The 26,980-nt window shown below is 30.5% G+C and overlaps 1 protein-coding gene across 1 annotated transcript; it reads right to left on the reverse strand.

The window, feature by feature from the left end:
- Positions 1-2,492: 2,492 nt before the first annotated feature.
- On the reverse strand, positions 2,493-26,560 carry LOC145293797 (uncharacterized). Its single transcript, XM_080140365.1, has 2 exons — positions 25,891-26,560; positions 2,493-7,510 (listed from the first exon to the last, which is right to left on the reverse strand). The coding sequence occupies exon 2, from the start codon at positions 7,416-7,418 to the stop codon at positions 5,109-5,111; it is 2,310 nt and encodes a 769-aa protein (XP_079996491.1). The 5' UTR covers positions 7,419-7,510; positions 25,891-26,560; the 3' UTR covers positions 2,493-5,108.
- Between the last annotated feature and the right edge of the window lie 420 nt (positions 26,561-26,980).

The following is a 26,980-nucleotide window of genomic DNA, read 5'->3' on the forward strand; positions in this document are numbered from 1 at the left end:
TATGTGTGTTATTCATTGTTTGTATGTGTGTTATTCATTGTTTGTTTGTGTGTTATTCATTGTTTTTATGTGTGTTATTCATTGTTTTTATGTGTGTTATCCATTGTTTGTATGTGTGTTATTCATTGTTTATATGTGTGTTATTCATTGGTTGTCTGTGTGTTATTCATTGTTTGTATGTGTAATTCATTGTTTGTATGTGTGTTATTCATTGTTTGTATGTGTGTTATTCATTGTTTGTATGTGTGTTATTCATTGTTTTTATGTGTGTTATTCATTGTTTGTATGTGTGTTATTCATTGTTTGCATGTGTTATTCATTGTTTTTATGTGTGTTATTCATTGTTTCACTGTGTGTTATTCATTGTTTGTATGTGTGTTATTTATTGTTTGTATGTGTAATTCATTGTTTGTATGTGTGTTATTCATTGTTTTAATGTGTGTCATTCATTGTTTGTATGTGTGTTATTCATTGCTTGTATGTGTGTTATTCATTATTTTTATGTGTGTTATTCATTGTTTGTATGTGTTTTATTCATTGTTTGTATGTGTTATTCATTGTTTGTATGTGCGTTATTCATTGTTTGTTTGTGTGTTATTCATTGTTTGTTTGTGTGTTATTCATTGTTTGTATGTGTGTTATTCATTGTTTGTATGTGTGTTATTCATTGTTTGTTTGTGTGTTATTCATTGTTTGTATGTGTGTTATTCATTGTTTTTATGTATTGTTCATTGTTTCACTGTATGTTATTCATTGTTTGTATGTGTAATTCATTGTTTGTATGTGTGATTCATTATTTGTATGTGTGTTATTCCTTGTTTGTATGTGTGTCATTCATTGTTTGTATGTGTTATTTATTGTTTTTATGTGTGTTATTCATTGTTTTTTTGTTTTTTATTCATTGTTTGTATGTGTGTTATTCATTGTTTGTATGTGTTATTCATTGTTTTTATGTGTTATTCATTGTTTGTATGTGTGTTATTCATTGTTTGTATGTGTTATTCATTGTTTGTATGTGTTATTTATTGTTTGTATATGTGTTATTCATTGTTTGTATGAGTGTTATTCATTGTTTGTTTGTGTGTTATTCATTGTTTTTATGTATTGTTCATTGTGTCACTGTATGTTATTCATTGTTTTTATGTGTGTTATTCATTGTTTTTGTGTGTGTTATTCATTGTTTGTATGTGTTATTCATTGTTTGTATGTGTGTTATTTATTGTTTTTATGTGTTATTCATTGTTTGTATGTGTTATTCATTGTTTGTATGTGTGTTAATCATTGTTTGTATGTGTTATTCATTGTTTGTATGTGTGTTATTCATTGTTTGTATTTGTTTTATTCATTGTTTGTATGTGCGTTATTCATTGTTTTTATGTGTGTTATTCATAGTTTTTATGTGTGTTATTCATTGTTTGTATGTGTTATTCATTGTTTGTATGTGTGTTATTCATTGTTTGTATGTGTTATTCATTGTTTGTATGTGTGTTATTCATTGTTTGTATGTGTGTTATTCGTTGTTTGTATGTGTGTTATTCATTGTTTGTATGTGTTTTATTCATTGTTTGTTTGTGTGTTATTCATTGTTTGTTTGTGTGTTATTCATTGTTTTTATTAGTGTTATTTATTTTTTGTATGTATGTTATTCATTGTTTGTATGTGTGTTATCCATTGTTTGTATGTGTATTATTCATTGTTTGTATGTTATTCAGTGTTTATGTCTGTGTTATTCATTGTTTGCATGTACGTATTCATATGTACGTGACTGACACTTTCCATTCTCCAATGTGTATGTGCATACGGAAAGAGGCGAATGTCATTAGTCATTTTTTGTAAATTTTAGCCCACTTTAAATGTTTGTTAGTTAGCACAGAAATGCAAATTAATTTGCATATACTTTTTTAATGTTTATATAAAGTTTATTTAAAAAATCTCTACTATGTATTGAGCACTTTTTAAACTTCTTAAAAATATATTGGTTTTACGTTTACACACACACACACACACACACGCACACATATATATACATATATATATTTTATGTTTCCCCATCAAATGTGATATGTGTTTAATTCTTTTTCTAAGTGCTTTTAACATGTTTTATTAACTAATTGCTCCTTATATATATATGTATATATGTGTATATATATATATATATATATATATATATATATATATATATATATATATATATATATATATATATATATAGACAAATTTGTATTGTTCTGGGTTAATATACCGGGTTAATATAATTTAGCAATTGTTCATATAGCAATAAATTTAAACCAAAAAGGAGATGATTATAAAAGTAAGTACACAATTATCATATTTCATAATTGATCATTCATATGCAGTATATATATATATATATATATATATATATATATATATATATATATATATATATATATATAATCAAAAAATTAATTTCTCAAAAGCGTTCATTCATGCATGAATTCAGAAACCAAAACTAATGCAGACAGCAGACCTTGCAAACATAAATGGAATCAATTTATTTACTGACAGAACCTTACAAAAATAACAAGAATAAAACATTAAAATTTATAAAAACACTCTTAGCAAGCAAAATAATGTCGTTGCATCATTTTCTGTTGGTTTTGATTTTTGATTCAATTTTTTAAAATTTAAATCATAAAAGACTTCTTTCTGATGAATGGTTACTCCATGAGACTATAGTATGTTGTTCGGATAAATTACAATAGCTTTAAAGCTGACTTAATTAATGTATGTTTCCTTAAAAATGTTTTTATCTAAATATCTAAAATATGCCCCAGTTGTGGGATTGGGTTATTTTTTTTTAAATGGCATTTAAATCGTTCTAATTAATTGCAATTTTGAATTAAATCATTGACTAAACCATGCCTTGCTAAGTGTAAGTCTATCATTTTCACTCTCTCACTGTATGTTTTGGAGTCCATACTCACTCTTGTTATATATGTTATCTATCATTCTCATTTCGTCCTTTTCTCTTTATGCTAACAGTCGATGGTAATCGATTATCAAATAGAAGATTAAAATATATTTTAAAATATTCCTTGGTTTGGGGATTGAATTATATAAGAAAATAATCATTGATTTTAGTATTTTAAATATACAATTTGCTCTTTAAGTCATCCATCTCATATTAATATTGATCATTCTCAGCGTATGTTGGTTATCTCACTTTCCTGCTCTTATTTTCTCAAGTCTTTATCACCCCCACTTCTATATCTCTCCCCTTCCCTTCTCTTTCTATCCCTCCTCCTTCTTACTCTCTCTCTCTCGCTGTTTATCTACTATCAAAGGTAACAAAAGTAACCATAAAACAGACGATAGGAATTATCCATTATAAACAATATCACTACAAGTATTGTTACTATTTAACTAACAGCTGAGGAGAGAGAAAACAAAAAGGTTTTAATTTTCTTTTTGATATTTAAAATTTTACTCACTTTGCAACTAACTTTTTCTTTATTTCAACAATCTTTACTCCTCTCAATAGATTATCCAACAGGCCATACTAGACTAGTGTATATATATATATATATATATATATATATATATATATATATATATGCACTAGTAAAATAAATATATAATAATATATACACTAGTAAAATAGATATATAATAATATAATAATAACAATATGTATATATATATATATATAAGGAATCGCTCTAGACAAGGCATGAAGCCACTTGATGTAAGAAGCTAAAAAATACTACTTCAAGGTCAAAACCTTGTTAACGATAAGTGTTAGCTAAATAGATTCTGATATAGAAAACAACAATCTTTCCCTCTGTGCCAGAAACATCGTTCCTGGAATGTTAGGACTAGAGGACAAAATGAGGGAGTAAGAGTTACGCAGCCGCTGAAAGTAAACCCAGTATCCACTTTATACTCTTTTTATCACTCAATAAGTTAGGGGACTAATTCATAAAAAAAAAAAATTATAAGCAAAATCTAACTTCATTCATCGACGTAGTCTCCTTCTAGGGTGATGCATTGATTCCAACGCTTCTATTTTTAACAATCCAATGCCTTTTCTATAATGTGCAACAATAATTGTCCTATTGCCGTTTAAGCACATCTAGATAGAACGATTTTGCAATTGTCAATAACTTTGACACACTCTTGGTACTGATTTTGGTATAATATCCATCTTCACTTGATGAATAAGATTATTTTGTTACACGTTGTGTTTGTGATAACGCCACAAATAAAAATATTGACAATCAATGGTCCAGTGATTGTGACGCCTATTCAGTATAACACCTCTTATTGATGTCTCGTATATTATTGAATGTAGGGAAACGCGTGACTTATCTAATTAGCACGTGTGTATAATTCAACGGGTCGGTCGTGGAACGAAATGAATGAAGAAGAAAGAAACAAAAATGGCTGCCTTATCTCTTTATATGCCTGCAATGTGACCACCCGATATGCAAATGAGATGCTCCTGGTTGGAGATAAAAGAGGGTTGATTTTTTAGAGGGCACGTTTATTTTGAAGTTGGATTTCGAAGAAATTAGTTGACTTAGCAAAGGTGCGTTACGGATACACAAGTTTGGAAGTTGGAAGTTTGGACAACAGTGTCAAACTTGCGCAGGAAATTATTGGTGTGACGGACAGAAGAAATAACGCTTAAGTTATTGAATTATATTAAATAACGATAAAACAAAGACTATTGGAAATTTATTAGTGAGACTTGGCGGACAAGTCGGTCATAGACGTATGTTTATTTGTACCAAATATGGTCAGATTGCAAGAAGGATTGTGAATTTTATTAACGATTTATATGGGTGGGATTTTTAGGAGGAGTGGCATCATCCTGTACTTTTGGTTTTGCGTTAGATTTGTAAGATTATTTAAATAGAAATGATTTTTTAAATCATGTCTTCTTTTTAAATATCTTTTTTGTGTTATGAATTTTAACACGAAATGTACTAAATCGTTGGTAGTCATCAATTTATTTCAATGCGATTTCCATCTATGACAGCCAACACGCGAGAAATCCAAACTAAAGCCAATAAGCTAATCACGGAGCACACATATACAACATAATATCGTAACATAAAGTGGTCTTATTTGTTTGTGTTAGAATTAATATGATTGGGAAGAGGCTTTTAGAGATGATATTAATTTTGCTGAAGACGAATGTATCATCCGAAGAGTCATTCGTTTCGGGAATTGATGATGTAGAAGACGTCTAACGTTTCTGGAGAAAAGAAAGATGCAACCGATAAAGAAGCCTTGGAAGGAATTGAGAAAAAGTGAAATATAACGAAAAACTTCCAATTGCGTATAAGGATAAAGGAAAGAGAAGATCCAAGTGAGACCCATAATGACACAAAGTTTTACATAGATTCCAAAAGAGGCTCTTTCTTTACAAGAGAAATAATTGGAGGAGTATCGATCCGATCGATAGATTGCCTTAGAGGTCAATATAAAGAAGCAGACGTTGGCAATTGTTATAATGAAAATGGGAAGAGCGAAAAATATTATTAGAGCAAATCGATTGCTAATCCAACATAATTGATGTCCATAATGAGGCACAAGAAATGTCCACGGAGATTCAAGAATGTGATAGCAGGAAAGAAGATCGACAGTCAAAGAGCATCCGACAATAAGGAGTGGAACGGACCAAGCATAAAGCGAATAGTATCGAAATGTCCGCGTCTTTCTATTTTTCGGGTGCAATTTGGAAAACGTGTTCCAGGCGTCATATGACATGACATTATTCCAAAAGAAACTTGCTAGTAGGGAGTAATGCAAAATGACTGCCAGCAATATACAGGCGATTTTGGAGGAGCGTGCAAATCCTGTCAACAAGAATAACGTATCAGCAACTAAGATCGCTATCATCAATGACATCATCATCTTTCCTGGTAATTTTTGCATGTTTTTAATAAATGCGACCATTAGCAAAGCGATTAACAGTGTGACTGATGATATGATGAGTCCAATCGTCGTCACACGACGTTCAAATTGATTACCGTTATCAGTTTGCAATATTTCTGTTGAACCGGAAGTGCTTTTATTGCTAATAAGTGAATCGAGATAGTTTGATAATTTGTTTAGACACACGTAAACAGAGGAACCATTGATGAAATAGGAAGACGTGTCAACAGTTTCTTGGGTCGATTTCAATTCGATAATATCTTCGACCCATTCGATTTCCTTTGAGTTGAAAAGCTTAAACGAGTCGCATTCATTGGACGTATTATTCTTCCAAGCAATGCCCTCGGTTAAAGAACTTAGATTTGGGATATGAAAATCTACTTTCCGGCATTTTTCGGAAAAAAAATCATACATGTATCCATCTTGGCATCTGTTATTTTCTGCTTTTGTAGTTTGGTTTAATTGCTGAATGTGCTGATGGCCGGTGGTGTCGTGTCTAAAATCAAAAATAAGTCCCACATTAAAATCGAATAACACTGTAAAAGATAACGGCCAATCTTCGAATAAGTTTGTATTTACTAAAAGACAATCTAAATTGTTTAAATTTTCTCCATTACACAAAGCACAGAACACATTTTTATAAGTTCTTTTCTTCGACGAGTAAACTTTATCAAGTGGGCGAGTCAGGCATTCGGTGTGTATCTTATTCAATAAGCGCTCTTTCTGCTTAACCTTGTTCGAAATTGGCGGACACGTTGCAATGTACGATTCACAGCTTGCATCTTCTTGGTGTGATGGGGGTTCGTACGAAGTCACACAACTCTTTGCTCTACGAAAATGCTTTAAAGTTAAGTCAATGCCAGATTTTGGTGCAGTTTTGTCAAGTTTCGAACAGTGGATGTTTACGCTCCAAAATATAAAGGGCATTCGGTGACATTGGGCACAGTTGAAGTTGGCATAAATGCGGCCATCATACAATCCTGTCACAGGAACGGCCAATAATTGGTTTCTGGATTGTTTCTGGTTACCTCTTTCGCAGCCATTCTTTATAAATGGGTTGCCATGAAAATATTCTGGACATTTAACTACCGTGTAAACAGACTTGCGTTCAAAGTGTTCGATGTCAGTACACTGATACATGTTTCGTGACATTGCTGGTTTGAGGTGAATATTATCGCGACAGCAATCGCGAAATAACCGGCACTCATTGTCTAGAAAGCATAATAAGCTTTTCGTTGAATACAGTTCGTCTTTTCTCCACTTTTTCTTGCACGTTTGATTTCCATAGAATTGGTTTTTGATTCGCTTCCTTGTAAGTTTTGCACCAACTTTTGCTGATAATAAATTTATTTTAATTCGCTTGTCACTTTTCTCAATGTCCGCATTACGTTTAGCCGGTTTTAGCGTTTCGCCGATTAAATTTGTGTTAACATAACAGTCAACAAGGCCGGAGAAAACAATAATGCTTCCTACAAATAAAGCATTTTTAACGAAAACTACGATCTTTAACATTCTCGTATCTGACGATGCTTGTAGAAAATAAGGTATGTGATATTTCCGGGTCTGATTGTTAACTCATAGTTCTGGAGATTTCCATCTGAACTCTGAAAAAGTGAAGAAAATGTAATTAGAATAAAATGTATTTTTTAGCAATTACTACAAATTTTAGAAAATATTTAAAATATTAAATTAATATCCCTGGAAGAAATAACAATGTAGACAATGTAAAAAGCCATACCCGTTTAAATAGAAGATTATATAATCATCAGCGTAGAGACCAGACGTTGCCCGGGATGGAATGAGGATCAACGAATGTTCCATACTTCAAATATCTTAAATATCTTCGAAATCGATGAATGACCATCTTTCAATCAAATCGATTGACAATATAATTGCTGATATGATGAGCCCAATTATCGTCAGACGACGTTCAAATTGATTGCTGTTTTTGCTATCAGTTTGCATTATTTCCGTTGCTCTAGGCAGGGATTCCCCGCGGTGCACCAATGGGAAGCTTCACATGCCTTTCTGCAGTAACGTAGTCACCAGAACATTGTAGTCTACATTGCACTGTAGAAAACCTACTGTTGATTTTATAAAATAATTTTATAATTAAAGTTTAAAATGCAAAAGTCAAGTATCATGCTTTCATTGTGTTCTAAACAGAAACATTCACTTCCAACACGTCCCTGTCTTACAAAACACTCTACTGTTGATTCCATGCGCTGGATCTTTCTCCTTGTGCGATGATAAAACTTCTAAAATGCACTTGTGGTGTTAGGGTGTTAACTTTGATCAAAATAGAACTGCTCTTTCTTTAATTGATTCTTGATTTTGAATACTTATCGGAAACATTACGATACAAAACACTCCCAGACACAGAAAGTACATTTATGTAAAATTTTAAAAAGATCGGCCCAGCCGTTTTGGAGATTATCACACAGGCATATACACAAAGACAAACACATATAGACAAAGTGTTTTTTATATAAGTAGGCATATATATATATATATATATATATATATATATATATATATATATATATATATATATATATATAATCAACTTTATACATAAATATATATTTATAACCTTTTTTCCTTTTTATTTTTATTTATTCTACTTCCTTTTTATAATAATTTTGGCTTAATTATTATTTGCCTTAATTATTATTTGTCTTAATTATTATTGGTCTTGATTATTATTTGCCTTAATTATTGTTTGCCTTAATTATTATTTGTCTTAATTATTATTTGCCTTAATTATTATTTGTCTTAATTATTATTTGTCTTAATTATTATTTGTCTTAATTATTATTTGACTTAATTATTATTTGTCTTGATTATTATTTGCATTAATTATTATTTGTCTTAATTATTATTTGCCTTAATTATTATTTGCCTTAATTATTATTTGTCTTAATATTTATTTGTCTTAATTAATATTTGACTAAATTATTATTTGCCTTAATTATTATTTGCCTTAATTATTATTTGTCTTAATTATTATTTGCCTTAATTATTATTTGCCTTAATTATTATTTGACTTAATTATTATTTGCCTTAATTATTATTTGACTTTATTATTATTTGTCTTAATTATTATTTGGCTTAATTATTATTTGCCTTAATTATTATTTGTCTTAATTATTATTTGCCTTAATTATTATTTGCCTTAATTATTATTTGGCTTAATTATTATTTGCCTTAATTATTATTTGTCTTAATTATTATTTGCCTTAATTATTATTTGCCTTAATTATTATTTGACTTAATTATTATTTGCCTTAATTATTATTTGACTTAATTATTATTTGCCTTAATTATTATTTGACTTTATTATTATTTGCCTTAATTATTATTTGCCTTAATTATTATTTGTCTTAATTATTATTTGTCTTAATTATTATTTGACTTTATTATTATTTGCCTTAATTATTATTTGACTTAATTATTATTTGTCTTAATTATTATTTGACTTAATTATTATTTGACTTAATTATTATTTGTCTTAATTATTATTTGCCTTAATTATTATTTGCCTTAATTATTATTTGACTTAATTATTATTTGCCTTAATTATTATTTGACTTAATTATTATTTGCCTTAATTATTATTTGACTTTATTATTATTTGCCTTAATTATTATTTGCCTTAATTATTATTTGACTTAATTATTATTTGCCTTAATTATTATTTGCCTTAATTATTATTTGACTTCACTCAAACGAAAATGTGAATCCGATGGAAACTTTTATCTGAACCTTTGTGTCGATTCGAAATTGTTCTCTAGTAATCCATTTCCAAAGCTTGACATGTTTGAATACATATGTTTTACAAAGACGGGATATATAGTCCATTTGAATTTCCATCTGTTGCGTCGATATTGGAGTCTGTTTTTCTCACTTTTGTTCGGTAATAAGTTATATTATAAATTTGAATGTACAAATTATTCAATATATGGAATTTTTCACATCGTCATATGTATGTGCAATTTAAAAAAGACTATTTCGAACGAGTGGACTTATCTGCCGAATGACTGGACCATTAGTAGAACAGGATATTTTCCCCCTATATGTTCATCGTGGGTCAATTTGTGCATCGACATTATTGAACTTTCTAATTTTTTTAAAGATTGCGTTTAATTTTACGCGCCAAAAGATATTTTTTTCTTCATTATTTACTTTTTATCGCTATTTTCTTCATGTTTTGCTTGCATTTGTAATTTTTTTATATGTTTCTGCTTTATTGTTTGATATCCCTTTTTTTGTTTATATATCATTTTTTTTAATTTTGTTTATATATCATTAAAAAACTTTTTTTGTTTATATATCATTTTAAAAAATATTTTTTGTTTATATATCATTTTTTAAAATTTTGTTTATATATCATTAAAAAACTTTTTTGTTTATATATCATTTTAAAAAAATATTTTGTTTATATATCATTTTTAAAAAATATTTTGTTTATATATCATTTTAAAAGAAAATTTTTGTTTATATATCATTTAAAAAATTTGTTTATATATCATTTAAAAATTTTTTTGTTTATATATCATTTTTAAACATTTTTTGTTTATATATCATTAAAAAAAATTTTTTGTTTATATATCATTTTAAAAAAAATATTTTGTTTATATATCATTTTAAAAGAAAATGTTTGTTTATATATCATTTAAAAAACATTTTGTTTATATATCATTTTAAAAACATTTTGTTTATATATCATTTTAAAAAAACTTTTTGTTTATATATCATTTTAAAAAACTTTTTGTTTATATATCTTTTATAAACTATTTTGTTTATATATCATTTAAAAAATTTATTTTGTTTACATATGATTAAAAATTTTTATATATCCTTTAAAAAACATTTTTTGTTTATATATCATTTTAAAAATGTTTTTGTTTATATATCATTAAAAAGATTTTATATCATTTAAAAAATTTTTTTTTGTTTATATATCATTTATAAAAAAAATTTTTTTATATATCATTTTAAAAAAAAATCTGTTTATATATCTTTTTAAAAGATTTTTTTTTTGTTATATATATCATTTAAAAAAATTTGTTTATATATCATTTTAAAAATGTTTTTGATTATATATTATTAAAAACATTTCTGGTTTATATATCATTTAAAACATTTTTTTTTGTTCATGTATCATTTATACAAAAAATATTTGTTTATATATCATTTAAATTTTTTTTTATTCCTTCCCACCGCCTTATATTCTTTATGCAACCATCTCCCTTAATTTCTGCTTACTTGATTGCCATACTCTTTGATTTGCCGCCCCCCCCCCTCATTCTATAAAATACGACTCCGGAATGCTCCCTATTTTAGTTTCAAATTTCACTTTCATTCTGGCCTTAATTTAATGTAAAAGTCGGAATACATCAAAGATCTGTATTGAATCAGTTTCTTTTTCATTTATGTCTTAGAAGTATTGTCCAGGGTGTTTCATATTTGTATTTATTTATGACTTCGTGCTTTCCTCTGAAACAGAAGAAGGTTTATATGTTAATGATTTGGAGGAGTGCAATAGAAAGCAAAAGTCTGAGAAAAGTACCTTTGGTCAGATTGCAAAATGATGTTGGGTTTAACTCAATTTTGTTGTCGTACTTGAAATCATTTGATACATATGAAGTGCTGTGGAATCTTACAACGAAAAATCAATAACGATAACGCAGATTATCAGGTAGCGTTAGAGAGCATTGGAAATCTGAGGAGACACCAAAGAACAATACATGTTATTCTCAAAGAGAAATCTTTGATGATGATCTGTATGAAAACTCCGAGGAAAAACGTCAGAACAAGAAAACTCCTCGAAACGAAACTATATAGTAGAAATCTAATTAAAGCTATAAACACATGGGCAGTGTCACTAGTAAGATATTCTGGGCCATTTATAGGATGGACCAAAGAAGAACTGAGACATCTTGACCATTGTCATGAGGAAACTCATGACAATGCAGAATGCACTACATCCAAAGGAGGATACTGATAGACTATGTGAAATAAAAGACTATATATAGAGGACTGCGTATATGACACAATAAAAGAATTAGAAAAATGCAAAATACTGAAAGAATAATTACTGCAGCAAAAAACAATGAAAGAACCAAACAAAACAGAAACAAAAGAAACAAGGTATAAGACGATAAAAGAAAAATGTGAAGAGAAACAACTACATGGACGATTAATAAGGATGACAAAAGATGAGACTAACGAAAATGCTTGGACATGGCTACAAAAAGGAAATTTTAATAGAAGCTGAATCCCTAATAACAGCTGAACAAGATAACGCGACTAGAACCAACCACATAAAAGCAAGGATCGACAAGACACAAGAAAACAGCAAATGCGGACTCTGCAGACAAAACGATAAACTACATGATAAGTGAATGCAGCAAACTTGCCCATCTTGACTTTTCGTCCACTTTTATCACGATACACACAAGCTCATCTATTATATAAAAACAACCTTGTTGACAACTCTTATAAAAATATTACTAATAATATATTAAATTTAAATTTAACTCATGTTCTACCATATTTTATAATTTCACATACCCGTAGAACGATATCACTCGTCCAACGACTGTTCTAATCTTGGGTATGCGAATTTACTCTATATACTCCTTATTGTCCGTAACCCTGCTGCTATTATTATTATCATCATCATCATCATCATCATCATCATCATCATCATCATCGTCGTCGTCGTCGTCGTCGTTGTTGTTGTTGGCATTATTATTATTATTATTATTATAATTATTATTATTATTATTATTACTACTACTTGACATAACTCTCTTATATTTATATCATCTACCGTTTTCATAATTCAACAACCATGCGGTTATTTAATTTTGCCACTGTTATATATCTGGGAACTGAATCGATATTGTTACTCTCTTTTCTGCGTACTCAACTCCATTTTTCCCCATTCTGGCATCTATATTAAATCAATTCGCATTTCTTCTACTGTAGCAAGGTCCCGGACGAAGCCAGGAACCTTGCTCAGATAGATGAGTATGAAAAAGAATGAGGTACGATTAAGGGGGGGGTTATGCTGACACTTGGTCAAGAAAAACAGATGCCCATAAAATTCTGTCCATCAGAAAAATAATATGTTTCAATGAAAGGAAAATATAAACCTGATAACGGAATTTCTTTAGAACAAGGGAACTCGGAAAGGAGATTGTTTTTCTAGTTGAGTTTGGTAAAAATGGATTTTAAATAACTAATGAAATCAGACAGTTACAAGGAACTTTTTAGTCATCAAGTGTATAGAAAAAACTAAATCAAGGGAGGATCATCTATTCAAAATGTTATATATTAAAATGCTGGACTACCCGGCAAGTGACTGACAAGCCAGTTTCTTTGGAAAATGAATTAGAGAGGGGGGGGAGAGAGAGAGAGAATTGAAGAGGGATATGGTTAAGATAGAGAAGGGAAAGGGTATTCAGAGGAAAAGAGAAAGGGTAATCTTCAAATGACAGAGAGGAAAACAGAATGATCTCAGAGAGTTGGGTGGTTGGAATTAGAGTTTAATAAAAACCATTGTGTTTTTTTTTAAATAGAGGACTTTGCTTGCTGGGCTCGAAGCAGGACATATCAGTTTTGGGGCTGCCAGCCCACCCCAAAGAGTAAGATGAAAAGAACGACTTTCTCCTTCGACCAAGAAAGTTAATTGAAAGTTTGATTTCAGTTGAAAGAATTCTGCACCAAGAAACATTTTGTTTTCTTAAATCCGAGAGAAGCCCGAATTTAGCTAATACTTTTTTGTGTGTACGAACTGTATCGAAAATGATTTTATGCAATAATTATTTTTGTTCATAAGAAATGATATCTAGAGTCATTATTGATTACATATTAGTTTGAGAGTAACCCAGTTGATTTCAGATCTACCCTGAATCCGACGCCAAATTGCAGCCGAGGAAAGCAGCATGCCAGCCATTCACTGGAGCATCTAACAAGGATGAACTCTACCGCAGCATCTGACGATGAACGGCCAGCCGAAAATAAAAATGTTGCCACACAAACTTAGGGTTGTGCACGTTTTGCTTGCACAGAGTATGGAAGCGGTAGTTTCAAATAACCAGTAAGCGTCTGGTTACATTTTAGGGATCCACCAGTTGACAGAACTAAGAATATAGCCACCGGGACTTAAGGTTAGTGCACATTTTTTCACCCCGTATCCTTAGTCCTGCTGAGTTGCATTTATGGTTCCACAAACGGGGATCAACGAACACGCGCAGAGTTCATATCACACTATGGCTTCTCTTTAATCTATTTTATGCGCCTATAATCACCTTGACTTCATGCAACTTAAAAATAAATGTCTATAACTGAATTATTCCCGCTAGATGACCCAAACGTCCTATTATCCCTTACTTCATAAAATAAACCTCTCAGCTTTTGGGTTGACAAGTTCTAGTAATTATGACTTAGTTCTACATTTTCTTATAATCTGAGCTCTTTTTCTAGTCCTAGTTATCATCAATATAATAATATTATTTAAATTAAATCTCCTGTCCAGCCTACTGACATCTCTCCTCTACGTTCTCCTGTGCATATACTCTAATTTGATAATACGTTTCCTAACTTCCTTTCCCTTCCTTTCACATCCTATTTTCTCTCAAACACTACTCTTCCTCACTTTTCTCTGCAATTTCACTAATAACCTGAGGTCGTTCCTATATGTTTTTAAGAAAAAATACTGAAGAACTGCGAAGACGAGAGTAGTACAAATAAAACGAGCGCAATTTTGTGCTTTAGAATTTATTTTCCTACACAGTCGCTACCATTCCCAACGCACTTTTGCCAGCACTGAACAATGGCTGTGCATGGGTGTGTAGAGCAAACTTTGTCGGTCCAAAAGTAAAACTCAAAAAGTTGAAGATTTATAAAGACGAGAGTGGTACAATTAAAATGAGCGACCATTTGTGCTCTTTGATCTATTTTTCTACATAGTCACTACTATTCTCAACGCAATTTTACCAGGAATTAAATGACGCATCTCTGCTTCTGATGTACGTCCATGGCAGGAGTTGCTTTCTTAGAGTCTCACATCGTCAATATCTGAAACAGAGAGATGAAATTTCAGGCTATGAATGCATAAGTTCAGTCATCATAACCCTTTTATTTAATATATTGTTTTAATGAAAACAGATCTAAGCTTACAACGTCGTAATGTGCCCATCTGCACACATGCGATAAACGAACTATGTTACGCTTTGCGCGTAACAATACAGCAAATAGTTCAGAAAGTTCAAGAACTCTCCTATATAAGCTTTTGTGCACGTAAATCAAACGAATCTAGGATGCAGTTTTAGGAATAAACAACATCGCTACCGACTCCGTCCTTGTGATGTTAAACCATTAACATGCCTTCGCGCGCATCATACACCTAAATTCTCCCCTTGGAAAGTACCATATTGAACGAGAGTTAATTCTTTTCAACAAGTTATTTCAAACTGCTGTTTGCATACGTAATGAACACACACACAAACGCATGTCACTTAAACAAGTAATCATTTTATTTTCTCTCCAGAAAATAACTACGCGTGTTCTCTCTCAACGCGAAAATCTTTAATCATAACGGTTTGCCTTTGCTTCGAGACACACATTAGCAAAGACTAATTACTTTTTATTAAATAGGCTAATAAATGTTGTAATTTTATCCCAGTACAGCGATCTCAAGTTCTTTGTTAAATGTCATTATTTTTCCGAAGTTATACACGCTTTTAAAATTTATGTGGATGTGACTTGGTGGAGCCCTTCTGTAAATCGGAGATCTCGTTAAATTTATCTTTAACGATCCCAGCGATACTCTACCACTTTCGACTCATAGATGCCCCTGCATTTGCAGCCATGATTTCTAATATCGACGGATTCCGACTACGAATTGGTGAAAGCCGACTCACACGCAACAGTCCTATAACGTTTAGTTGTAAAAGTATAATTTAAGTGAAATTGTAACATAGTACACATTTACACGCTTGTTAACATGTTGAGTTTGTTGCAAGGAAACAACCGCAAGAAAAGAATTCAACTCCATTTTTTTCCGCCGTGAAATAACCAACATATATTTACGAACATTTATTTATAGGTAATTTCTCTGTCGCTTTCGATCATCGTGCTTAACACGTTCTTCTTTGCTCGTCTCTAACGTGATCCCCGTTATACACACGTTCTTCTTTTTATAATCTTTTCCTTCCTTGCCGTGACGTCACCTCGCACAGGGCTCGGTCAATTGCATACAACTGCCATACGGGCGACAGTGCTCTGTTAAAAAAAAAAAAATGAAAAATAGTTATTTTTACCGTACTTTGGGTGTAATTGCGCGAAGTCCGGAGTAATTGCGCCAGATAAAAGTGCTCTTCTGGCAACCACGCATTTTTTTTTTTAGTTGGCGCAATTAGCCTCGGATTTGGCGCAATTATTCCAAAGTACGGTATTTATTTATTTATTTATTTATTTATTTATTATTATTATTATGATTATTATTATTATTATTATTATTTGGAGGGCACTTATTTACAGGGTTTACTTTTACAAAATTTTCAAGACTGCAAGTTGTCGAGTTTTGACATTAATTTCGTTTCCTTTTTCGTATTTGTCTACAAAATTCCACAAATATTATCAATATGCGACATGGGTAAATCCAGGAGTGAAAAGGGAAACAATTCTCCTAATCATTTTTTCTATAAAAACATTTAGAGCAATAACGATAATATCCAATATATGATAATGTAGGTTTGATAAAGTATCTGGCTATGGACGTTAAGACGTATACATGACATACAGGTTTCGCTTTAACTCTAGGGCGTGACTCATAAAATATGTCGATATGACCTTTACGTAAGATTTTATCGGGCAACCGGTTCTATGAATGTTATGCTGATTTTAATCCCGTAAATCATTCAATGGCAGTTGTATGAAGAAAAATGTAAATTATGCAGGAAATATTAAAAATATATCCAAACGATTTTTTCTTAAATTTTATTACTAAATTAATTTTAATTTAATATGTGATTTTAATTCAATATTTTAATTTTTATTAAATCTAAAATTGAATCCAATATGTATTTGAGAATATTTTCCACGAGAAGGGCGGAGACACAAATCTTTATGGAGACCATCTCTCTACAAAAGAACCGAATATATGTCCTTTCCATCACCGGCAGATACATACCTGGATACACCATTGTTAGATGTTTTACATTTTAAATCCGTCACTATATAATAAAAAGGATTGTACGCGAGGCGTTTTAAAAAGTAATGTCTCCTATTTTATATATATATATATATATATATATATATATATATATATATATACTATCATTTCAGCCCGGCATTGCCCGGGTGTTTGGAGTAAAAAAAAAAAAAAGTGGTAGTAGGAAGGCAGGCTCGAACCTGTACCGCAAAGGAGGAAAAGAACCGGGGAAAAAATGTGACGTTTTTACTGTTATGACCACTGTCAAACCGATAGTGCCGTATGTTTTAATTAATGCTAGACAATCGAAAAGAGGGGATTACTTTCGAAAATATCGGCGAAAAAAGCGACCCCTCCCTATCGTAAAGTGCCCAACTGAGGGTGAAAAAATTAATGTTTTTAGCCAAATTTTCGGTATTTTTCATCTGAAGGGTCGAACTTCAAATGATACTGATCTTGGTAAAATCCGTCGCCTCTATTGAAAGTTTAAGGCAGACATGCAAACAGACATACATACATACATTTATATATTGGTAACTAAAAATTTTCCACCCAAACTGATGAAAAAGCTTGCCCTATCTCTGAATACCCTTTATGTAAAATTTCAAATATTTAGACCAGAAATTGTCTGAGTAATTTGGAAGAAACCGCAGAGGTCATTTTTTTTTAAACTTTGACCCCTATTATGACCACTTAAAATTTATTGTTTTGGGCTCAAATCAAGTTATTAAGTTAGATCCATGTCCAAGGAACCTATATCTAAAATTTTAAGTGCGTAGACCCAAAATTGTCGGAGGAGTTTGGTAGAGTTCTTAAAGGACAAATCTTTGAACTTTAACCCTTAATAGCCAAATTTTTGGCCAAAAACCGATCATATCGATTTTTCCAAATCTCAGTACCCTGTATATCAAAGTTCGAGTCTGTAGACTGAAAATTAACAGAGTTATTTCGTAGGGAAATGTACACACACACACACACACACACACACACACACACACACACACACACACACACACATATATATATATATATATATATATATATATATATATATATATATATATATATATTAGCATTTCGGCCCGGCGTTGCCCGGATATTATGTTAAGCAAAAAAGAAAAAAATGCGGTCAATTTTTTTCATTTTGACCCCTATTATGACCCCTCAACATTTATTGTTTGGAGCTTAAATCAAGTTATTAAGTTATATCCATGGTCAATGAACATATATCTAAAATTTCAAGTGTTTAGACCCAAAATTGTCGGAGGAGTTTGGTAGAGTTCTCAAAGGTCAAGTCGTTGAACTTTGACCCCTTAACAGCCAAATTTCCGACCGAAAACGGATCACAAAGATTTTCCCAAATCTCAGTACCCTGTATATCCAATTTTGAGTCTGTAGACTTAAAATTGATTGAGTTATTGCGTAGGGAAATGTACACAGACAGACAGACACAGAGACACTTTCACTTTTATAGATATACTAGCATTTCAGCCCGGCGTTGCCCGTGCGTTTGGATTCGTATGTTGAGCAAAAAAAAAAAAGAAAGTGGTAGTAGGAAGACAGGCTTGAACCTATACCGCAAAGGAGGAAAAGAACGGGGGAAAACCCCTGACGTCTATGCTGTTACGACCACCGCCAAAACGGAAGTGATATTTTTTTAAATTTAAGCTAGACAACTGAAAGGAGAGGATGACTTTAAAAAATATCGGCGAAAAAAGCGCCCCCCACTGTAGAAAGGTTCCCAGTTTCAAATGAAGATATTAATGTTTTTAGCCAATTTTTCGTATTTGTCGTATGAAAGGTCGAACTTCAAAACGATACTGATCTTGAGAAAATCCGTCGCTTCTGTCGAAATTGTTGGGCAGACATGCAAACATACATACATACATTTATATATTGGTAACTAAAATTTTTCGACTCAAACCGATGAAAAAGCTTGCCCTATCTCTGAATACCCTTTATGTAAAATTTTAAATGTTTAGATTAGAAATTGTCTGAGTAATATAGTAGAGACCGCAGAGGTCAATTTTTTAAAACTTTGGCCCCTATTATGACCCCTTAAAATCTATTGTTTTGGGCTCAAAAAACGTTATTAAGTTAGATCCATATCCAAGGAACCTATATCTAAAATTTCAAGTGTTTAGACCCAAAATTGTCGGAGGAGTTTGGTAGAGTTCTCAAAGGTCAAATCGTTAAACTTTGACCCCCTTAACAGCCAATTTTCCGGCCGAAAACCGATCACATAGATTTTCTAAAATCTCAGTACCCTGTATATCAAATTTTGAGTCTGTTTACAGAATTATTGCGTAGGGAAATGTACACAGACAGACAGACACACAGACACGTTCACTTTATATTGAGTGAAATGATTCATAATTTATAATTAAAAATCGGTTGCATAATATAATTAAAAATCGGTTTTCACAAATACATTAAAATAAACTCCGCTCCTTAGACTGTTGTTCTAATTCCCTTATATATATATATATATATATATATATATATATATATATATATATATATATATATATATATATATATATATATATATATATATATATTGATGATGTAAAAATATATAGATTTATTCATTTATTCAATTAGGGTTGTAGGGTAAGTAAGAACTCTTTATACCAAGGTATTTCGAAGCCTAATGCTTCTCATTAGAAGAGGTGATGAGATGGTAGGTAGCATAATAGAGATGCGATGTCTGCAATAGTTACATTAGGAGTGAAATAATTGTGCAGTGAGAGATAAAATATTGACGTTGTTTGGGTGCTTTTATTAAATAATGAAGGTATGTGTATAGCATATCTGCCATGGTGAGTTTAATATATGTGTACAATATGGTGGATTAAATTCTCGGGGAGAGTATAGGGTCACTTAATTGAAAGAAGATACTTATTTAATCATATATATTTCAACGTATTATAGCTATGAAAGAGGTTTACAGAAAATAGAGGAGTTATACTATGTCGGTATATTTTAGAAGAGGTATCTGAAATTATAACAGTACACAAACGAATTATAAATTATTAGGAATAATAGTAAGATAATAAATATGAGGATATAAATTATAAGGGATACAATATAGAAAGAAATATAAGTTAGCAGATAATGGATGGTAGAATAAGGTGATAAAGATACAAAGAGTATCGGATAAATAGATATAAATATAAGAATTATAGAGTAATAATAAATAACAAAGTTGTAAGAAATTCAAAGTTATTAAATATAGGAGAATAAAAATGGATATAAAAATAGATATAAAAATATAAAGATATAAAGAGTCAAGTGAAAAACAGGAAAGAAATAAAATGTAAATACGACAACAAAGAAAATATACAGTAGGAGAAAGTTCTTGAAGGCAGAGGAGTGGAGACATTTGCAAAGGTTTTTTAGGTCCTTGTTGAGTGCAAAGCAGTATCGAAATATTGTTTTAAAAACCATGCTATAATGAGTTCTCACTTACCCTACACTCCTAATGCATCACCCTAATTGAATAAATGAATAAATTGATATATATATATATATATATATATATATATATATATATATACATACATACATATATATATATATATATATATATATATATATATATATATATATTAGTATATGTGTATAGATCGTCATTTTCTTTATTGATTTCTATATAAGCTCCAAAACAATTTGTTGAGCTTTGCATTATCTCGATAAGTCTTCTCTTAAAGAATTAATCTTATTCTTTTTCTGTTAACTCCTCTCTCTCTCTCTCTCTCTCTCTCTCTCTCTATATATATATATATATATATATATATATATATATATATATATATATATATATATATATATACTAGCAAAAGTACCCGTCGTTTACTAAGTTAAAAAAACAGCCTACAGAAAATGGACTCTGATTTATGAAAGTATGATAGGTTATGAAAAGGAAGGGTTGTAAATTTGGGTTGAATTTGGGGGTATCAAAACCAAAGCAAAATATTATGAAAGTAAAAATAAAATAGATAAACCCCATAATTTATTATACCATACCTGTTCACACCGAAACACTTATCACAATATTCTGTGGATCTATATTGAAAAATCTTGTTAAACTTTGTGACATATTTCCATTCTATGGAGATCAGGTGCTAACGAACACCTTATAATTTTATTATACCATATTTCTTCAAACTGAAACATAATTATCAAAGTATACTTACGCAGATAGATATGAAAAGTCTTTATTAAAGTTTCTGCCTATTTCCATTCTATGGAGGCCAGGCGCGAACGCAGACCCCACAATTTTATTATACCATCCCTATTTAAGTTAAAACATACTTATCAAAGTATTATTATGTACATCTATATCAAAAACACTTGTAAACGTTTTTTTTTTTAAATTTTTATTTCCATACTTTGTGGACCAGGCGCGAACGCAGACCCCACAATTTTAATGAGCCATCGTTCTGCCAGATCAAACATACCCATTCCTGTGTCTCGATACATCTTCTATCATTATATGTAATCAGTTTTTTAAAATAGTCAACCATATAGGAGCCTATTCGTGACCACACACACACACACACACACACACACACACACACACACACACACACACACATTCAGCTTTATATTATATATATATATATATATATATATATATATATATATATATATATATATATATATAAAATATAAAGTTCAGAATTTATTTGAAACAAGGAATATTTGGAAAAATACATTTATTTCCTTAACTCATGGATTTTCAATGATGGCCCATATCATCAAAGGATATGAAATGCAATTAGCCAAATTATAAGTTATGAATAAACATATATTTTGCTTATCAGCACACATATTGAAAAAGTTATTTAAAAGATATTTAAAAGTCATAGACAAAGGATACCATAGAGCATGAGCAGGATGAGTTCAATTATTTCTGGGATATTTCTGCCAGGTCGGACGAATTATAATTCAAGTGGAAGATTAGAGGTAATCCGTCACATTTGAAACAGGCTCCAAATTTGAGGTATCATCCAGAAGGTGTAAAGATCCTGTACTGTGATTTCCAGGGGTATACGAGATAGTAACCATCTTCGGCGAGGTAAAGATTGTGTTGAAGATCAGAAAAATCCAGAATCTTTGAGGATGCGAAGAAGGAGGGAATATTGGAGGTTAATATTCAATGGCATTGTATATATCTCCACCGCAATAGCTCCTAATCTATATATTGTCTATGTGACTTCACCATTGGAAATATAATAATATATGCATTCTTCTCTCTATTATCTCTTCTTCTCTTCTCTTCTCTTCTCTTCTCTATATAAATAAAATGAACTCATTTTTCCCGTCGGATTTTGACCTTAATAGGATTAAAAATCAAGATATTTCATGCAAATATAATATGCACAAACGGCAGAACATTATCTGAGGTGTGTTATAGGCTTATTATTTCTCAAATTCCTCGATAATCTTAGATTTCTATACTTTTTCTGCTGAGAAGTCACGGCCAAAATCGGTTAAGATCAATGGAAGTGGTAAAATATTTTCTCTCTAATAAATTCCTCCTCCCCCTGCCACCACTTAACACCGTTTGGGGATCGTTCACAAGGAACAGTTGAGAAGAGAACACCGGTTTGGCTTCGTAGTTCTTTCATGTGAAGTTATTTAAAATCACTAAACTAAGCTGCAGTGCTTTGTGGCGTAGTGGTTAGCGTGCTGGACAATTCACATTATATTTTCACGTTCGCGCCGACCTACCGTAGTCGTTTTTTTTTTTGTTTTTTTTCCTAAACAACTGGAATGGACTTTTCTTGGTGGCCGAACTGTTAACGTTGCAGATGTTTGTTTTTGTTTTGTTTTTTTCACACTTTATTTTCCTACTTTTACTCATGACTCCGGGTTTGATCCTTCCTACTTACCTACCATAACATTTTTTAAAACTCCCCCCCCCCGTCCCGGAAACAAACACTCGGGCAACGCCAGGTACCCCCGCTAGTGTTATAATAATTGTTTAATTAAGTATACTTGCTTTTATGTTTAGCATATTTTGTCTGAGTAGATCAAACTTCTATATTTCTGTGTATTTTCATTTATTTACCTTCTATCGACTGGCTTTAAATGTAATTTTTCCACCCACCCCAACACCTATATTAATTTCAGTGTGATGTGGCTAATAGTTTAAGAGTTTATCGTTTAAATATTTTCACGCAGACACACACATACATACATATACTATTTTATTTATATAGATTAAGAAAAAAAATCAATTGTCGACATTCTTCTTTTAAGTATTTTAAAGCTTCACTTTTTATTAGTTACTTCACCGAGTCATAGAAGAGGGTGCAAATCCTTTACCAAGATTACTCCACTTATCCTTGATCCTCACTTTATAACGTTGAATGTTTAAGCAAGAAAGCATCAAGTCCAATTTTTTTAGTATCCAGTGTGATTCAATCGAAAATGGAACCCTGGGTTCCCAACCCATTAGTGAATACTAACCATTGTGCGAAATGGATCATTCAAAAGTATTTTAAAGAGTTTCGGAGAATGGAGAATAATAAGAGTACAGCCAGTTCAAATATTTCGTATTTGCACTAAATTTGGTAAATAAATTAAGCAAGATTTCTTGAACTTCAGTTTTAATTTAATAATAGATTTTAATAATGCAAAAATAAGATTTAAAATAAACATAAGCAACCTAAAAGGTTTATACGGAAATAAGATACCATGTCAGTAAAGTCGTTTTTTTTCCAGATTAGTGGCTCCTCCTAAAATGTGAGGTCTTTTATTTATAAACACAAATGAACCATAATATTTGATTTTGGTCTATTAGTTTTAATTTTAGCTAACAATTACTTTCTATTCGCAAAAGCGTCAAAATCACCTCATGATGTTTTCTATATTAATCTGCATGTAAATAATTGTAATTATTGTAAATAATAATAATCTTTTGGAAATATTAAATGTCCGTCAGGATCAATACTATTAAAACTTACTATTTCTTCTCCTTTAAAAGTAATTGTCATTGTCAGCTACATATTTAAAAATAAAGCGATAATGTTTCCCATTTCTTTCTTTATTTAAAATTATGGCAATTCAATGGTATTAAACAAAAATTCAATTGTATTAAACAAGTTTTGTTGTTTTACCGTAAAAATGATTGTCAAATGAAGATTCTTTAAACGAATAAAATGAATGTTACTTTTAGAAGTGTATTGGTTTAAAATTGTGATTTTGGAGCAACTAATTTTCTCATGAGTAAAGTCAGAATTTTTTACTTTAGCAACATCAAATTATTTTTGTTGATCGGAAAATCGAGTTTTTTAATGTGTGAAAGGTAGTAAGGTACGTATAGACATGCGATGGATTAGCATATTATATTATATATATATATATATATATATATATATATATATATATATATATATGTATATATGTGTGTGTGTGTGTGTGTGTGTGTGTGTGTGTGTGTGTATTGAGGAAGACCGAAGATACGATTGAATATATATGTTCATGTAAAAAAAATATAACAATTTGTATTCCAGCACATCACCAATAGAAAACAAATAAAGAAAAGTTATAAACCTGTATACTTTTTGTATTAATTTTTTAAACATTTTCATATATATATATATATATATATATATATATATATATATATATATATATATATATATATATATACTTCCATGGCAGCACGCATATGTAAGTGAGTAAAATACGTACCCCTTTCTATCTTTTGTAACGAAAACATTTCCAAGTAGTTGGACAAAAAAAAAATCATATCACACAAACACATCAGAATTACCTACCGCCTGAAATAAATTCGGAAATAAACCTTATATTCTATAGTAAAATGTCATCGGTGCTTTTTTGTTTGTTTTTTTTTTCATTTAGTCATTAAAAATATTGAATTAGAATGGATATTTTATGTCGAACTTCTAGAATAAATGTGGTATTTTATTAATCTCTTCCTGTACATCGAGCGCATAACAGTTTGTTGCAAATTATTATAACAAAGGTCTATATAAATTTCAGCCAGATCAGTTCAGTTGTTTCCGAGGAAAGGTAGGACGTAAATGTAATATTGTAATGACTAATCCATATTAATCCATAACTGAGCATCGAACGAATACTATAATACTTAGTTCTCTGCACCTTATCATAACAAAGAGTCATACAAAATTTCAGCCAGATTAAGCCAGTAGTTTCCGTAAAAAAAAGTGGAACGGACAGAGAGAAATATATATATATATATATATATATATATATATATATATATATATATATATATATATATATATATATATATATATATATATATATATATATGAAAAATTAAATTATTGCAATAATTCTAGTATTATTTTATAATATAAATATTTTAGGAATATATATATCTAAGGGAATAGCTAGTGCGAACAGTGGTGAAGCTTTTTTTCCCCCATCATTTATTATTATTATTATTATTATTATTATTATTATTATTATTATTATTATTATTTAATAATAATAATAAAAATAAATGATGAAAATTTTTTAAAGTATTATTAATGAATGAATGAATGATGGAAATATTAATGGAAATTCGAATGTGATTTTGAAGCTTTAAAAATTCGAAAGTATTGAAGGGTAAAATAAAAGTGTATATCCATACATGTTCATCTAAACGAAATACAAGCAGTAATCTAAAATAGGGGAGGGGGGGCAAAAATCTTAAACTAAAACTAAATATATTGGCATATAAAATAAACTCTAACTAAAAATAAAACTTACCGAGCGTTGTGGCTAGGATGACAGTTCAGGATGAGAATGACTAGTCGCTAATGACGTTTATACGCATCAGAAATGAAATGAGTTTGCTTAGACTAATGTTTACTTGTTGGATGGGAAGAGGTGAAACGTGTTGACTGATTGTATTCGTCGTCGATTTTGTCCGTCGTTAACGGTTGTCAAGAAGAGATAGAAACAGTGGGCGGAAATTGTTATCAGGAAGGGAAAATCTGAAAAATAAAACGAAAATAGGACATACTCTGATTAATTGATACAATTGTCTCATTTTCAAAATTAATCTTTCCGCTATCTTCTTTCTAGAGAGGGAATGGAACCCCTTTCTCTGAAACGGTGCTTGTGCGAGTATTAGTTCATAGTGAAATAAGTGCTGCTAAATCGCCTATTGCTCGACTTACTCTGCATTTATTCCAACACTAGTCGCAATGTCAATAATGTTGTGTCTGTCATTGCAACAACAGAAAGATTTTCTTTCCAAACAAAGCCACAAATCAATTTTAAAACAAGTAAGGATGTTTTATTTTTTGAGAGGTATTACATTCATACTTGTTGGTTTCTGATGAATAATGGTCTGCAAATCAAGACAAAGATATTCTCCAATCGAACACAATCTTATTAGCTTAGGACCCACAGGCTCATTTGTCTCTAAGAACTGCAGACTGAGCCTCTCTGCTAGCGCATATATATATATATATATATATATATATATATATATATATATATATATATATATATATATATATATATATATATACTAGCAGTTCATCCCGGTTTTGCTCGGGACCTATGTACTGTCCATAACTTTATGTGCATATGTATATATATATATTAAAATGTTTGACTCGTGTCCAGGTAACATACATCTAAAATTTCAAGTGTTTAGACCCAAAATTGGCGGTGGAGTTTGGTAGAGTCTGCAATAATCAACTCTTTCAATTTTGACCTCTTGGCAGCCGAATTTTCACCCCAAAACTGATTAAAAATCTTGTTACATGTCTGAATACCCTTTATGTAAAATTTCAAATGCTTAGACCCAAAATTTGCTAAATGGTTTGCTAGAGACAGCGAAGGTCCA

The sequence above is a fragment of the Euprymna scolopes genome, chromosome 15, assembly GCF_053919585.1.
Source record: "Euprymna scolopes isolate OS-2025 chromosome 15, ASM5391958v1, whole genome shotgun sequence".
NCBI classification, from domain to species: Eukaryota; Metazoa; Mollusca; class Cephalopoda; order Sepiida; family Sepiolidae; genus Euprymna; species Euprymna scolopes.